At 50.2% G+C, this 15,250-nt stretch overlaps 1 protein-coding gene and 1 pseudogene across 1 annotated transcript; both read right to left on the reverse strand.

The window, feature by feature from the left end:
• Nucleotides 1-3,059: 3,059 nt before the first annotated feature.
• GSX1 (GS homeobox 1) lies at nt 3,060-4,366 on the reverse strand. Its single transcript, XM_053921842.1, has 2 exons — nt 3,916-4,366; nt 3,060-3,440 (listed from the first exon to the last, which is right to left on the reverse strand). The coding sequence occupies exons 1-2, from the start codon at nt 4,325-4,327 to the stop codon at nt 3,061-3,063; spliced, it is 792 nt and encodes a 263-aa protein (XP_053777817.1). The 5' UTR covers nt 4,328-4,366; the 3' UTR covers nt 3,060.
• Nucleotides 4,367-12,162: 7,796 nt separating this feature from the next.
• LOC139440770 (small ribosomal subunit protein uS9-like) lies at nt 12,163-12,521 on the reverse strand (annotated as a pseudogene).
• Between the last annotated feature and the right edge of the window lie 2,729 nt (nt 12,522-15,250).

Below are 15,250 nucleotides of genomic sequence, written 5' to 3' on the forward strand. Positions count from 1 at the left end.
CATCCCAAACCAGGCAGCGGAGGAGAGACCCTGGTGCAGATCATGGCCAAAGGAGAGAGAGGGCAGGGTGAGGAGTGTTTGAGTCGAAGCCTGTTGGAACCCAATAGCTTGTCGCCACCCCTGCACACCAAGGCTGGATATGGAGAGGCCCTGCGCCTGCCGCAGCCGCCTCCATGCTCCCCAGCGCCACTCTCCTGTCACCGCCTTGCCAACCATTGGGACCGCTGCAAGGACGCTGCATTTTCTCCCACTGCTCTCAGGGCTGCCAGCCAGAGAGCAAAATGGCTGGTCTTCTGGGAGCAGAACAAGGAAATGAGAACTTGGGTAGACAAAGCTGAGGGGAAGAAAGGCACACTCCAGGGAGAACTGGACCCGCGTGGACCCCGGGTGCAGCAGTGGATCTGCAGCTTCTTCTGGAAACGGGAGGGATCTGCACAGGGTGGCAAAATGGCAGAATTCGGGGAGGGGACACGCTTTAGGTGGATGTAGGGTTCAGCATCTTCCCATCTCTCCAAGTTCATTCCTATCTCTCTTTATCCTGGCTGCACCCCACCCTCACCCCCAACCCAGCTTCCTGGCTGGCCCATCTCCAAAACTGTCTCTGTGGTCTGTCACTGACAGCTGGAGACAGCCTGTCCCAGGGCATCTGGCCACCCCCTTCTGTAATCCAGAGAAGGAGCTGCCTCAAAATGACTCCACGGATTCACCACGGACCTGTCCCCTGGGGGCCTTGCTGCTGCAGGGTCACAGGCAAAGTGGTGGGTGCCGCTGGAGCTAAAGGATGTGAAACTTCATTCATCCACTCACTGAAGGGCTAGCTCTTAAAGCAGCGTGCCAGCCGCGCAAAACTGAGAAAGCGTCAGAATCACTGATAATAACATTAGCTGGGATTCTATTCATGGTGTGCCATCAAGTGCCCTGGCTTCCTTTAGGTTGGCACAGTGCCCTCTCCTGGGAGGGTGGAGATCTGGTCCTCCATGAGGCCTCAGTTCTACTGTTGGAGATCCGGGGGGAGGTGCTGAGAGGGAGGCTGGTCAGACTCTCCTCGGTTTTCAGCACAGCCCTGGCACCTTGATCAAGAAAGAAACTGGAGTGACCTCTCAGTGGGGAGCCAGATTATGCCTGCCTTTATCTAAGGGAATTGGAGAGAGCACCTCACACTCAACTTTATTTGAAGGAGACTGAAGATTTTAGAAATGAACCTAATTCGTGTTGAGCAAACCCGAACTGGAGCATATTTCTCTCCAAAGAGACGCACGTGTTTATTTGATTTGCCTAGCTATTCGGAGCCCCAGCACTCCCCCGGCGGGGTGGGGGGGAGGGTGCTGGTGGCTGGGATTTCTGGCAGCAGAAGAAGTGGTCCGTCCCAGTCTCCGGGACTCGGAATGGGAGGCTTGAGGATTCTTGAGAACCCAGACAGGCCGTTTCTCATATCCAATTTTCTGAACTGCAGAAATACCTCCGTTGGCTGGCCCAGCGCTCGGCATCTCTGCCGAAGCCCCCCAACCTCCTACTGCTTTTAGTCCCAGTAACACGTGTAACCCTCTCCTCCTCCTCACCGTCCCCAACCCCCTCCCCCCGCCCCCCGCACACCTCTTCGAAAGGAGGGCTAGAGTGTGGATTCTAAGTTGTAGGGGGTTGTGGTATGGTAACAAGAATTGCTGAGAAAGTCCCTGTTGGGATTCCGGCGCCGGATCGCTGTGAGTTCTCAGAACCACTCCCCAACATGGTCCCCGCAAATGGAATGGCCTCAGAACAAAGTGAGGGGCCTTCGCGAGAGGAGGCCGCACCATACCGCTGCTAATCTCTAACAAATCGTTCCCAATTGGAGCACAGCGAAGAACAGTTCTCAAGCTGTAGCGGGATGATTTGTCCGTGGCGATAGAGGTCGGGAGAACCAAAAAGAGAGGGCTAGGGATGCCAACGGACCCCAGGCTGGACGGGGCGTTACAGATGTTAAGACCTAAGGCACAAGGAGGGGAGGGGCCCCCTCCTTCCCTGGGGCTCAGCTCTCTGCCCTCCCGGGAGCTAGACCGGAGGCCAGGGAGCATGCGGCCAGTCTCTGTGGGGTTGAGCACCGAGAGAGGTGAGGGGCAGAGCGCGGCCTGTGGCTCCCTCCCTGCCCCGCCCCAGCGGGAAATTCTAACCCTGACAGGAGCCTGTCCAGTCCACTTGGAAGCCTGGAGGTCCAGAGTCACGTGGATTTCTAAGAAAGAAAAGTTTATTTAAAATTTTTACATAAATAAATAAATAAATATATTCTGGTGTTACAGAGACAGTACAGTTACACAGCTAGGCGGGCCGGGGTCTGGGGTCTGGGGTAAGAGAGGTTTCTCCAGAGGAGGAGAACCAGGACCTCTGGGGGAAGGCAGAACAAAGGTAAATCGGTTTCCCCGACACAAATATCACGGGCAACATTTTTCTGGTAGAGGAGCATTGGGGACAGCAAGGCCTGGTTAGGGACAAGTGGGTCGATTGAACGAGGAAGGGGGCTCCTCGAGGGGCGGAGGGAAAGGGAAAGGCAAAAAGAGGTTTGTAAATGTATGAGGGTTCATAAATGTATGAGTGACAAACGACCACAGGAAAGAGGTGGGGAGGAGAGAAACGGAAGGAAGGGAGGAAGGAAGGAGACGAACGGAACAGGCATCCTAGGGGTGAGTGGCCGAGTCTGACTCAGGGTGGGGAGAGCAGAAGAATCGAGGACACCTGAACGAGTTCAGAGAGTGTGGGCGAGGAGGCGCTGGCGGCCAGCAAGGCGCTGGGCGAGGCCGGCGTGCCCGCGGGGGCCGCTATCCCGCACCGCGGAGAGAGACTCTAGTTCTCGCAGTGTTCACACCTTGGAGTCCGATCTGAACGGCCACGGCCCTTGGGGTGGTGATACCAGCGTCAGTTCTCTGCCAAGCTTGGCACTGCGCAGGACCAAGGGACTCCGCGAAGCCGTGCCAAAGCCGTGTGTGGTCACCGTTTGGCAGCGAGTGCCTAGGACCCAGCGCTGAGTCCCAGCACCAGTCTTTGAGGCGCAGGAAGGGCCTGGGGTGGGCGACCTGGGGAGACATACTCCTAGGGAGTGACTGTGAGATCTCGGTCGTCTTTCCCCGAAGAAGACGGAGACATGGGCATTTCGTCGTCATCTTCCGAGCACTTGGCTGAGGATAGCGACGCGCACTTGCAGCCTTGCGGGGCGCCCCCGCCGGCACCGGTGTTTCCGCCGTTGCCGCGGTGGTTGCTGCCTTTACCCTCCTTCTTGTGTTTCACCCGGCGGTTCTGGAACCAAATCTTCACCTGCTTCTCAGACAGATTCAGGTAGGTCGCGATCTCGATGCGGCGCAGGCGGGACAGGTACATGTTGGAGGCGAACTCGCGCTCCAGCTCCAGCAGCTGCGTGCTGGTGAAGGCTGTGCGCATCCTCTTGCTGCTGGGCAGCTGGTTAGAGCTGCTGTCTGAGGGGAGTGGGGGTGAGAGAGGGAAGCGATCAGACCCTGCGCTGCGGGCCCGGTCTTCTGATAGGCGGCCTTTAGGGTCCCAGGACTTCTTTCTCTCACCCACCTCTTCGCCCGGAACACGATGCACAGCAGCGTGACCACGGGCACCTCCTTGTCAAACCATGGGGCTCGGATCCTCCCGGAGTCGCGCGGCCCTGGCACTCCTTCATGGAGTGCCCTGAATCCCAGTCCTCGCTCCTTCCTGGGCGTCCCCCCCCCCCCCCAGCCCAGGACTTGGTTCGTCTGCTTTCACCCTCCCTCCGGGCGTCCTTTCCTAGTCCTCCAACCCAACACCACCTTGAGTGTCCCCCTCAGGGTCCCGACCGGACTCTCATCGCCCCATAACGCCCAGGGTCCCTCGTCCCCCAGCCCTGACTCATCAACTTTCACAGGGCCACCTATGCCCTGTGCCCCGCGCGGCGGCCTGGCTTACCCACGGAGATGCAGTGGAACTGCCTGGGGTCGGGCAGCGGGTAGGAGGTCTGGTAGAGCGCCGCGGCGGCAGCTGCGGCGGAGGGGCCGTGAGCGACCCCAGGGGGCCCTGCCGAGTGCTGGCGGCCCAGGGGCGCGTGGCAGTACTGAGAGCCGAAAGGCGGGAAGGACGCCTTGAGCAGAGGCAGCGCGGGCGGCCCCGGGGGCCCGTGCAGCTGTGAGGCGGTGACGCAGAGCGGGCACACGCACAGCAGCCCGGCCTTGCGCGCGTGGCAGGCGCCCGGGGAGAGGCCGTGCAGTGCGTGCGGCGAAGGCACGGCGTAGGGAAAGAGCGGCGGCGGGCTGCCCTCGGGCGCCTTTTTCTCAGCCGCCTCGCGCAGCACTAGCGAGTCCACCAGGAAGGAGCGTGGCATGGCCCCAGTGCGCGGTCGCCCCGCCGCCAGCCCGCTCTCTGAGCCTCGCTGACCTCGGGGGTCTCCACGCACTTCCACGGGCGGCGGCCGCGCGCAGCTGCCTCTTCCCGGAAGGCAGACGGCACCTCTGAAGCCGACGCTGAAGCCGCCTCCGCTGCAGCAGTGGGCACCGCCCAAAGAGCGCGGGGTGCTGGCCAGCGCTAGTGGTGCTGAAAGGCGCCGGCGGCGCCGCTTAAATAGGACTATTGCCATGTGATGGGCTACGCCAGGAGCGGCCCGGGCCTCTCAATAGGGTTTTTGTGCCTTTTCTCTTGGCATTCACTCTGCACGCTTCCTCATTATTTCACTTGTTAACTAAATGAACTGCATAATGTACTCTATTCTTGTCAACCCCACCCACGCCGTAACAGGCGCCCTCGCCCCTCCTCTTCCTTTTGCGGGTTTATTTTCTCATTTTCCTACGATTTAATATTCTTTTCTTTCTCTTTATTCCTTATTCCCCTTTGGCTCTGCATTGGCCATCGGCCTGTTTATCTTATTGATTTCGCACCCCGCCCCCGTTGCTGCCTTGCTCCCACAGATCTCCATCTCCATCTTCTCTGCGCACTTTGTCTCCGTCCCTTTCCCCTTCTTTCATCTCACCCTGTCCTCCAAGATCATGCTGCCTCCACTCGGTGTGCTCAGTTCAGCGCTGTGCACCCGGAGGACGTCCCTACAGCCGGCCTGCGATTTCCACCTGTGGAATCTCTTCCCCTCTCTCTGTGTCTGGAAGCAGGAGGACACGGGCTTTTGCAGAGGGGAGGCCACGGCTGGGGAGACAGGAGAAGGACTAGATATTCCTTACCCAGCACTAGCCCCATCGCTGTCTCTCTGTTTTCTCTAAGCTTCTCAATTAGTCTTAACTTTGATGTTTCCTATAACGCCCAGTCTTTGTTACGTAGATGCTCGTCCACCAGCACTTTCGTCCGTCAGGGCCGTGGATGTAAAGAGCAAATCAGCCGCTGAGAGGGCCAGAGACAAGGGATGGGAAATGAGAGCCTAGACCTCGAGGATGGAGATCTCGCAGTCCCGTCCCCTCCACCCCCAGACTGGCTAGTGTAGAAGCTCTCTGCCAGCGTCCTTCCCACTAGTGCGCACCCCGTTGACTTGCGGGTGCGCTGGGAAGCCACTGCTTTCCCGAAGTGCGCCTCTCTCGAGAGGCGCGAGGGGCGCTTGTATACTCAGCTCTGCTGCCATGGCCCACCCCCACCGAGCTCCCCTCTCCGCCAGACCTTCTCCTGCCGCGTCACTCTTCTTTCTGGTCACACAATGGTTAAACAACTTCAAACACTTGGCGCTGTGTACACAGCTACAGCTTTTTAAATCATCAGCGGGCTCAAAGCTTTACGCAGGAGCCTTTTCCATACAATGGGAAATTAGCATAAATATTTCGAATTTACAGCCCGAGACTTTCCACGGAAGTCGTTTACTTTCGATTTTATTGGAACCACGTCACTGCAGTCGCCTGTTCTCTGAATAGAATTGCGAGAAATGGAGAGGGAATCGGTGCACCGCAAGAAAACCGCCCCAAACCAAGGCGAACTCATGGGTTTTCATCATGGATGAAATCTTTGCAATAACCTCAGTAACAAATTATAACTGATTAAAAAGCAAAGAGACTGTGTTTGCCAGAAAACAACTGATTCTAGAAAAGGGAGAGGGGCAGTGGGGGGAAAGAACCTGTTATCTAGCAGGTTCAGTAAGGGGCCAAAGCTTCCCTGATTGTTTGGCACGGGGCGGGGAGGGGGGGGGGTCTCTGCTGCTCCCGACGCCATTGTGTGCTCCCCAAGGCTCCTCGCTCCAGGGCGGTTGGTGGCAAACCATACCGCCTGTATTGATGAAGCGTCGTGCTGGTTGTAATGGCTCTCGGGGAAATTCGGGCTGACCTGGACCGCTGGGACTGAACCGGGAGCCAGGAACCACGGCCAAGAGAGGGCCTCCCCGCGGAGCAGAGGCGGGTGGGAGCGGCGCGGGGTACCCGCGGAGCCCGGGGGGTGAAAGGGGCGACCGCTGCTCCTGGACCCAGGAGCCGCTGCCCTGGCCCGGGGAGGGAAAGGGTTAAGGGCCCCTGAATGCGAGCAAAGCCGAAGCTACTGGGAAAGAATATCTGGGGGGGCGGGCGGGGGGGAATAACCAGTTTTTTTTCCTCCTCCAGCTTCTGGACCTTATTGAATGTCATTGAAGAAAGTTTTGAATGCCAGATAAAGAGAGGCGAATTAAAGTGTGTGACAGCGGAGGATAAGCACACACAAAGAGAACTCTGTCACACTTTGGGGCGAAATCTGTGGGCTTTTTACCAAGTTTCTTCGCTATGATTGAATTAAGTAATAGGAAAACATTTTCTTTCAGTTTAGAGCCATTAGACAAAAACTTCAAAGCGAATAACACTTTTTAATGTGCAGCCCACAATGAATCCGGTTTTGTGCTGAAATGTTTAAATGGTTTGTTGGGCAACTCGGCGCGGGAGAGACCCGGGCCCGGCAAAACGGAGTCTCTGAGAGTGTTGCCGGGAGGCCTGGAGAGGACGCCCGCTTAATCTGGCGTCTCCTAGCCCGTCGGGCTGCGGCCGAGGGGGCTCCCTGCTCGGCGGTTCCGGACGCAGGGTGCGCACCGGCGGTTTGGTGACTTTAGGAAAGAAAGTCCTCTGCCTGCAGAGAAGGCCGGCTCCGCGGCACGAGGGACAGGGCGCCGTTGGGCGAGGGGCGAGAGCTCCGCCCGGTGTGCAGCGCCCTGTCTCCGCAGCCCGGGCTCGTGGCCGGTGCTCACCTCCAGGTTTTCGGGCCGCTGCCCTCCGAGCCTGGGGGTCGGCTCCCCGGGGACCCTCGGGCCGCTGCAGTGCAGTCTTGTTCAAAGTTCCTCCCCGGCAGGTGTCGGCGGAGTGAACTTGACTCTCCGGAGCGAGCGTCCCGGGAGCGCGCTGGGGCAGGAGCAGGCGGCAGGAGCAGGCGGCAGGATTAGCCTGACAGCCTGAGAGGGCCCGGGGCCCTCGGCCTGGTGGGCACTGCTCTGCGCTGGGAGCTGGTTTTCAAGGGTCCATCAGGGAGTGCTCAACATGGAATAACTCCTCTTGTCCCGGTCTTTCCCTCTTTTTTCATACTGCCTTCTTTCCTGGTGGTAGAGAAAACATGCTATTTTTCCCCTGGAAATGTAGCCATGCGATATTTGCAGCAAAAATTGCACAAACAGGGAGGGAGAGTGTCTTTGTTCCCTGACCTGCTCATATTTCTTCAAATGTTTTCTCAGGGAGGCCCACAGCCCTATTTAAAAATATAACTCCTCTTCCCTCACACCACCCAGTCGGCTTCCTTGCTTTATAAATACCTTCGAACGTTCTGTGTCTTTTACTCATTTATTTTTATGTTTCCCATCCCCCCCACACCTCCCCCCACACCTACTGAAATGTATGCTCCACGGTGGACCATTATACCCGTTTATCTTGTGCATCACTGTACCCCAGCTCAGCATAGTTCCTGGCACATAGTAGTGTTCGGTATATCTTTGATGGATAAATAAATAAATAAATGAAAGATTCTTGACTTGGGAGGTGGCCTAGGTAACAGGACTTTCCCTAGTTTGCCTGTTTAATACACCTAGCCAGTTAGGAGCATGGTGTGTGGTAACGGACCTGCAGGGACTGTTGGTCTCTCTCCCAGCCAGTATACCCTTCCCAGGGACTGAACCATCACAGGAGCTCAGTGAGTGTGCCGAGCAAATGGCAGATCTGTAGGTGGGCAGCTCTCCTGAAGAGCTTCTCATGTTCCCTCACAGAGGCAAGACCATCCCATTCCAGGCAATTCCAGTGTTGCCCTCTGCAGGAGTTGGATGAACCCACTGGTAGCTCAAGGCTAGGGGTTGTCATCTAGGCCTTTTCATGGTGTACATACGTCCTGGAATTATCAGCGACCATTCTGCTCTTTCTGGCTTAAAGAAATGGAATGGAAATTATGTACACATAAATTCCAAATCTCTCTCTCCATCTCTAATCTTTACTTTAAAATCACATTTTCATCACGGGACGTCAGCAGAAGGCTCTAAGGTTGAGGGTTAAAAAGTGACATGTCCAAAAATGACATAATGTTGCACCTCCACAAGCAGAAGCTGTCAATGGTGGCCAGGCCAATGGTGGCTCAGACAGCACCCCACGCCCCCCTCCCACACACACCCAGGAGAGCAGCCTATTGAATTGAGCAGGCACGTAGGAGAGCACCTGATCTGCCAGAGGATGAGGATTGCGTCTGGGAGCTACTCCTTAAAAAGTGGATCATTAAAAGCTGCATGTTAAAAGGTGTTATTTGCTTTTAAGTTTTTTGTCTAAGGGTTCTAAAATAAAATAAAATGTTTTCCTATTATTTAGTTCAATAGGAAACCTAATTTCTTTCATAGGAAAGAAATGTGGTAAAAAGCCCATAGCTTTTGCCCCAAAGTGTGGCAGAGTTCTGTGTGTGTGTGCTTATCTCCTGCTCTAAAAACCTCACTACAAGATCTGGGAGTGGAGGGTGTCTGCAGAGGGGTAAAAGAGAGATGCCTAGACAGGGGTGTGAGCAGGAAGTGAAGGTCCAGCCATAAAGAGCCATTCTAAGAGGTTTGTACTTGATCCTATTCAGAGATTATAAAGCAAGGACAGTAACAGAGTCAGATCTGAACTAGAGAAATGTAACTGGAAGCAGTAGGAGGTTCTACTGCTAGGACAGAGAGAGGCCAGAGCAGGGCCCAACAAAGTCAGCTTGCAAATGAATGTTTATTGAACTATTGAATGAACAAAGATAAGGAAACAAACAAGGAGAAGATTGTATCAATTCAAGTGATGGATAATGACCACCTGAGCTGGGGTGGGGGCAGGAGGATCAGAAGAAGGACGTATTTGAGAGAATCTGAAGGGTGAATGATTATGACCAATTAGGGGTGTGTGCGTGTGCACTTGTGTGTGTTAGGGGGCGTGAAAGAGAGGGAGTAAAACACACTGGTTGTTTGTTTGAGGGAATTGTTGCGTGGTGATACTGAAGGCAGAGACAAGGGACTCAAGAGCAGGGCCCACTTCTGCTTGTGGAGGTGCAATTATGTCATATTTGGACATGTCGCTTTTTGATCCTTAACCTTAGAGCCTTCTGTTAATGTCCTATCATGAAAATGTGATTCTGAAGTGGAGACTAGAGATGGAGAGATTTGGAATGTGTGTGTACAAAAATGGTAGCTTTAGTATTAAGATGGATGAACTTGGGGGCAGGGATGGGAGAGTGTAGAGAAAAAACCAGGGTTATAGATCTCTAGTAACATCCATATTTAAAGAGATGAGTGAAGGAAGTGCTCCTTACAAGTCAGAGAAGAATTTTTAGCATCCGTCTTGGAGCATTAGAAAATATTTAAGATAGAAGCTTCATGCTGGGAAGAGTGGAGCAGAAAGAGGGGAAAAACCAGTACCCCTGAGATCAAGGATCCACCTACCTATTTTATGTGAATGTAAGATAAATGCTTATCTTAGTATTATTATTTAGATATTCTATTACACACAACTGTATTTAATCATAACTAATATGGTCCCCAAACTGTGATCCTTCCAGATAATAAGAATCATGTCAGATGATGGAATCAATGATACTCATGTCATAGTTGCTGGGATAGCCTCCTGTTCTTTCCCAACTAGATAACAAGCCCTTAGGGTCAGAGACAAAGACTTATGAATATTGGTATCACCAACTTTTCTCACAATGCTTGGCACATGTAGTTAGAAAATGTTTAATGTTAGTACTAATGGCAGTAAAGGAGCTATCCTTTACTTGTACCTGTTCAATGCATCATAGCTACATCTTGATGAGCATCTCTAGATTTCATAAGATCTCTGCACTCCAGCTTTCTTTTTCTTTTAAATAATTTTTTATTTTTCAATTACAGTTGACATACAATATTCTATCAGTTTTAGGTGTATAACAGTGATTAGACATTACATAACTTACCAAGTGATCACCCCAATAAATCTAGTACTCACCTGACACCATACATCGTTATTATAATATTATTGACTGTATTCCCTATGCTGTATTTTACATCCCCATGACTATTCTGTAACTACCAATTTGTATTTTTTAATCCCTTTACCTTTTGCACCCATTCCCCACCACTCCTCCCACCTGGCAATGGTCAAAATGTTCTCTATATCTATGAGTCTGTTTCTGTTCCACTTATTCACTTATATTGTTTTTTAGATTCTACCTGTAAGTGAAATCATTTGGTATTTGTATTTGTCTGTCTGAATTATTTCACTATGTACAATACCCTCTAAGCCCATCCATGTTGTTGCAGATGGCAAGACTTCGTTCTCTTTTATGGCTGAGTCATATTCCGCTGTATGTATGCACCACTTCTTCTTCATCCACTCATCTATTGATGGACACTTGGGTTGCTTTCATATCTTGACTATTGTAAGTAATGTTGCAATCAACACACAGATGTATATGTTTTTTTCAATTTATGTTTTGGGATTTTTTTCAGATAAATATCCAGAAGTGGAATTGCTGGGGTCTTCTTTGTCTCTTGTTATAGTCTTTGTTTTAAAGTCTATTTTGTCTGGTATAAGTATTGCTACCCCAGCTTTTTTTTCTGTTCCCATTTTCATGAAATATCATTTTCCTTCCCTTTACTTTCAGTCTGTGTGTGTCTTTCAATTGGAAGTGTAGACAGCATATATAAGAGTCTTGTTTTGTTATCCACTCAGCCGTGTGTCTTTTGATTAGAACATTTAACCTATTTGCATTTAAAGTATGTATTTATTGCCATTTTATTATTTATATTTTTAAACTTTTTCCTTCTTCTTAAAGAAATCCCTTTAACATGTCTTGTGTTACTGGTTTGGTGGTGATGAACTTCTTTAGCACTTTCTTATCTGGGAAGCTTTTTACCTCCCCTTTGATTCTAAATGATAGCATTGCCTGGTAGAAAGGACCTTGATTGCAGGTCCTTTCTTTTCATCATGTTGAATATTTCATGCTAATCCTTTCTGGTCTGCAATGTTTCTGTTGAGAAATCAGCTGACAGTCTTATGTGAGCTTCCTTGCTTCCCTCTTGCTGCTTTTAAGATTCTCTCTTTGTCTTTAATCTTTGGCATTTTAGTATGGCGTGTCTTGGTGTGGGCCTCTTTGGATTCATCTTGTTTGGGACTCTCTGTGCTTCCTGGACTTGTGTATGTATTTCCTTCACCAGGTTAAGGAAGTTTTCTGCCATTAACTTAATTAATTAATTAATTTAAAAAATATTTTATTTATTTTTAGAGAGCGGGAAATGGAAGAGAGGGAGAGAAACATCAATGTAAGAGGGAAACATTAATCGGCTGCCTTTCGCATGTACCCTGACCAAGGACCAAACCATAACCCAGGCATGTGCCCTGACTGGCACTTGACCCAGTGATTCCTTGTGCTGTGAGTTGATGCCCAACAAACAGAGCCACACCAGTCAGGGCTGTCATTAATTTTAGATTTTCAGTTTGTTGCTCTCTCTCTTCTTCTTTTAGCAGCACCTTGATGAGAATGTTGGTACACTTGAAGTTGTCCCAGAGGTTCCTTACACTATCCTCATTTTTAAAAGTTCTTTATTCTTTTTGCTGTTCTGATTGGGGTTTTTTGGCTTCCCTATCTTCCAAATCACTGGTTTGATCCTCTGCTTCACTGTTGATTTCCTGTAATGTATTCCTTTTTTTCAATCCCAAGACCATTATTTATTATAAAGGTGTACCCTGATGGGCTTATCAGTAGGACTTCTGGTAGTTAGCACTCCAAACATTTCAAATTTGCAGTGATGAGGACCAGCTACCAGCAGGATCTGGTCACTCTGGATGAGGTTGTCTTTGATCTCCTTCTTGGAAGCCCCATCCACATATTTCTGGTAATAGGCCACCAGAGCTTTGGAGATGGACTGACAGGACCAATCTGGGCCACGTGACCACCACCCTTCACATGAATTTGGATGTTCACTATGGCAATCACTCCTTCCCCAGGAGCAGAACAGGTTCCAGTAGCTTGTATTGCAGTGTGCACGGATTTATCATCTCCGAGGGCTGCTCGTTCACCTTGATGAGGCTGTCGCCCCGTTTCCAGTGTGCCATGGCTGTGGCCATCTTCTTGCAATGGAAGACCTTCATAGACTGCAGAGGACCCTTGGATCGCATGGCTGCAGGTGTATATAAGAGATCCTCACCGTGTCCTATAATGTATTCTTCATTTCAGTTAGTGTGTCTTTCATTTCATAAGTGTTTTTTTTTAATGTTTCTTATGTCTTTGTTCCTCTACTCTTCCCTAAGTTCAGTAAGCATCCTTATAACCAGGGTTTTGAACTACATATCTAGTAGATTACTTGTTTCCATTTTATTTAGTTCTTTTTCTGGAATTTTGTTCTGTTCTTTCATCTGGGACATGTTTCTTTGTTTCCTAATTTTGGCAGCCTCTCTGTGTTTGTTTCTATCCAGAGCTGCTATGTCTTCTGGGCTTTGTAGAGTGGCGTTATGTAGTAAGTATCCTGTAGTGTCCAATAGCTCCACCTCACCAGTCACCTGAGCTGGCAGTTCCAAGTATACCCTCTATGTGGGTTGTGTGCACCCTTCTATTGTAGTTGAGTCATGATTGTTGTTGGCACATCAATGGGAAAGGGATTTACCCCTAGGCCAGTTGGCTATGAAAACTGGCCAGGACCACTGTGGAATATACGCTGTGCAGTGGTTGGCTGCACAGAGCAGGTCTCACTTCAGTGGGGCTCTGGTGCTACTGAGTCTGCCCTTTAAGTATGTTGCTTGTGGAGGTGGTTGAGTGGTGCTTCATCATGATCTGAAGCTGTCTACCAGGTGTGCTGGCTCTGGAGCTTCCTGGGAGGTGCAAGCCAAGGTCATCTGCCACCTGTACCCTGACCAGGGCCACCTGGGATGAGCTATAAAATGATATGCAGATGGCCACTACCTGTGCTGGGTTTGCTCCAGCTTTCTTAGAATCAAACTGGAATAATATCTCACCTCCCCTGTAAAGATTAAAGATGAGGTACCTATACCCTGAAGGTCATCAGGTTTTCTGGTCAATGCATGCAGGCGAAGGCAATTGATATGAACAATCTAGAGCTTCTATTTGAACTTTGCAGGATCTCTGGCCTCACTTGTAAAATGCCTCCCTTTCCCATGGTTTCCTGGAATTTCTTCATGGGCTGCTTTACAAGCGCCCACAGGCCATTCTGTTAGCTGGCACCCACCATGTGCTTCTTCTCCAAGGAGTTTTCTCCTTATTCATGTGCTCAGCCTGGGGTAGATCTACTGCCTCCTTCCACAGCTCACTCCAGGCCCACTGTTTATTCCTTGTGCATTTGTAAAGGCCTAAACACACCATCCAAGATAGCGTGTCCTCAGTAAATGTGAGCTGTGTTTTCCTTTCTGGGTGACAGGATGCAAGGATGTTGGTTAAGCCCTCTTTTGGCATGGATTGTCCAGCCCAAGTAATTCACACCAAACTTTTTCCTTTTCTCTTCCACCTTGATATCACTGGATGCAAAGGTGATTTCTGCAGGGATGAGGGTGTTCTCCTATTCAGAGACCTTGAAAATGAGTGTGGAACATATATTAAGGATTTTGGTAAGAAGTGTTTATAAAGAAGAAAATGTGGTGGGCTTGAAACAGACAGAATCAGTCTCACCTCAAGTAGTTTTCCATTGAACTAGTCCATGTTTCCCCCCTTACGGATGACAGTGGCTCTTGAGTCATGAGGCTGAACTTCATTGCCTGTGGCCTAAGGTGAGATTCCCATCAGAAATCTTGGTTTGGGGACCTCCCACTGTAAATGTTCTGTGTCTGGTCTTTCTTTCTCAGCAGGAGTCCGCAGCTGGAAGATCAGCGAGGGGGCAGCAAAAGCAATTAACCCATGGACAGTGAGACCTCTTTGGCTGTTCAGTTCTCTCCACACAGAATTCTTTTCCCCCATTTTTACCAGGGCAGACCCAGGACACACCCTGTCCTCCAACTCCCATTCTCTGAAAGCCTTTGACTCAAAAACACCCAAGAAAGCAAAGATAAGCTGCTGGAAGAGAAAGGGCAGAGGACTTGTTTAAGGCTGAAATTCTGTGGTATGTCATACAGAGCAGAGCAGAACATATTGGTTTAAAAAGCCCTGGGGATTCTGTGACCATCACCCCCATGCAACCCCCCAACTAACACAGCCAAGCTCCAGTTTTGTTCAACAAAGTACTTGAGTTAGCAATTTCTCTCTTGGATCCACAATGAGCTGGTGATTAACAATGGCTGTGTCCTCATCACATTTAAGAGGAGGAGAAGGACCTAGAGGAAGGGAGGGGTTCTCAGAAAAGGCTACTTCCAAGAAACCTAGATTCTTGCAGGAGCTGCTCTGGGATTTTCTTAATGATTCCCTTAACCCTGGTAAGGAGCTGAGTATTTCTACCCTAGCTGGCATAGAGAAGCCAATGAAACACCAGTGGATTCTTCTGGGGCCATGTTATCTTGTAGTCATGTATGATTCCAAAAGGTAATGTCCTCATCACTTGGCTAGTGCTCCTAATCCTCAAGAACCCTAGTCTTAATTCCTATAAAGTACATTGCATCTGCCATCATTACTTGGGTAATTGTAACTGCACATATCTCTGTGGCATTTTGGAGTTTTAGGCTGGTTCCTCCATGACAATGGACCCTTGTAAAAAGGGAAGAAAATTGAATGATTAGAATCCATACAGAATAGTTTTGTTAGTGGATCTTCTCTGAGGAGGTCCTATGACTCTGAGAGAAGTTGTATTTCTGTTAACAATGCAAAGTTAGTGAATAAACTGAATCCCTAAGAAAAGTTATTTTCTTTTCCTTCTCCAGCTACGAAATAAAGGCTAATAACACAGGGCAGTTCATATCAGCTAAAGCCT

The sequence above is a fragment of the Desmodus rotundus genome, chromosome 3 (genome assembly GCF_022682495.2).
Source record: "Desmodus rotundus isolate HL8 chromosome 3, HLdesRot8A.1, whole genome shotgun sequence".
NCBI lineage: Eukaryota > Metazoa > Chordata > Mammalia > Chiroptera > Phyllostomidae > Desmodus > Desmodus rotundus.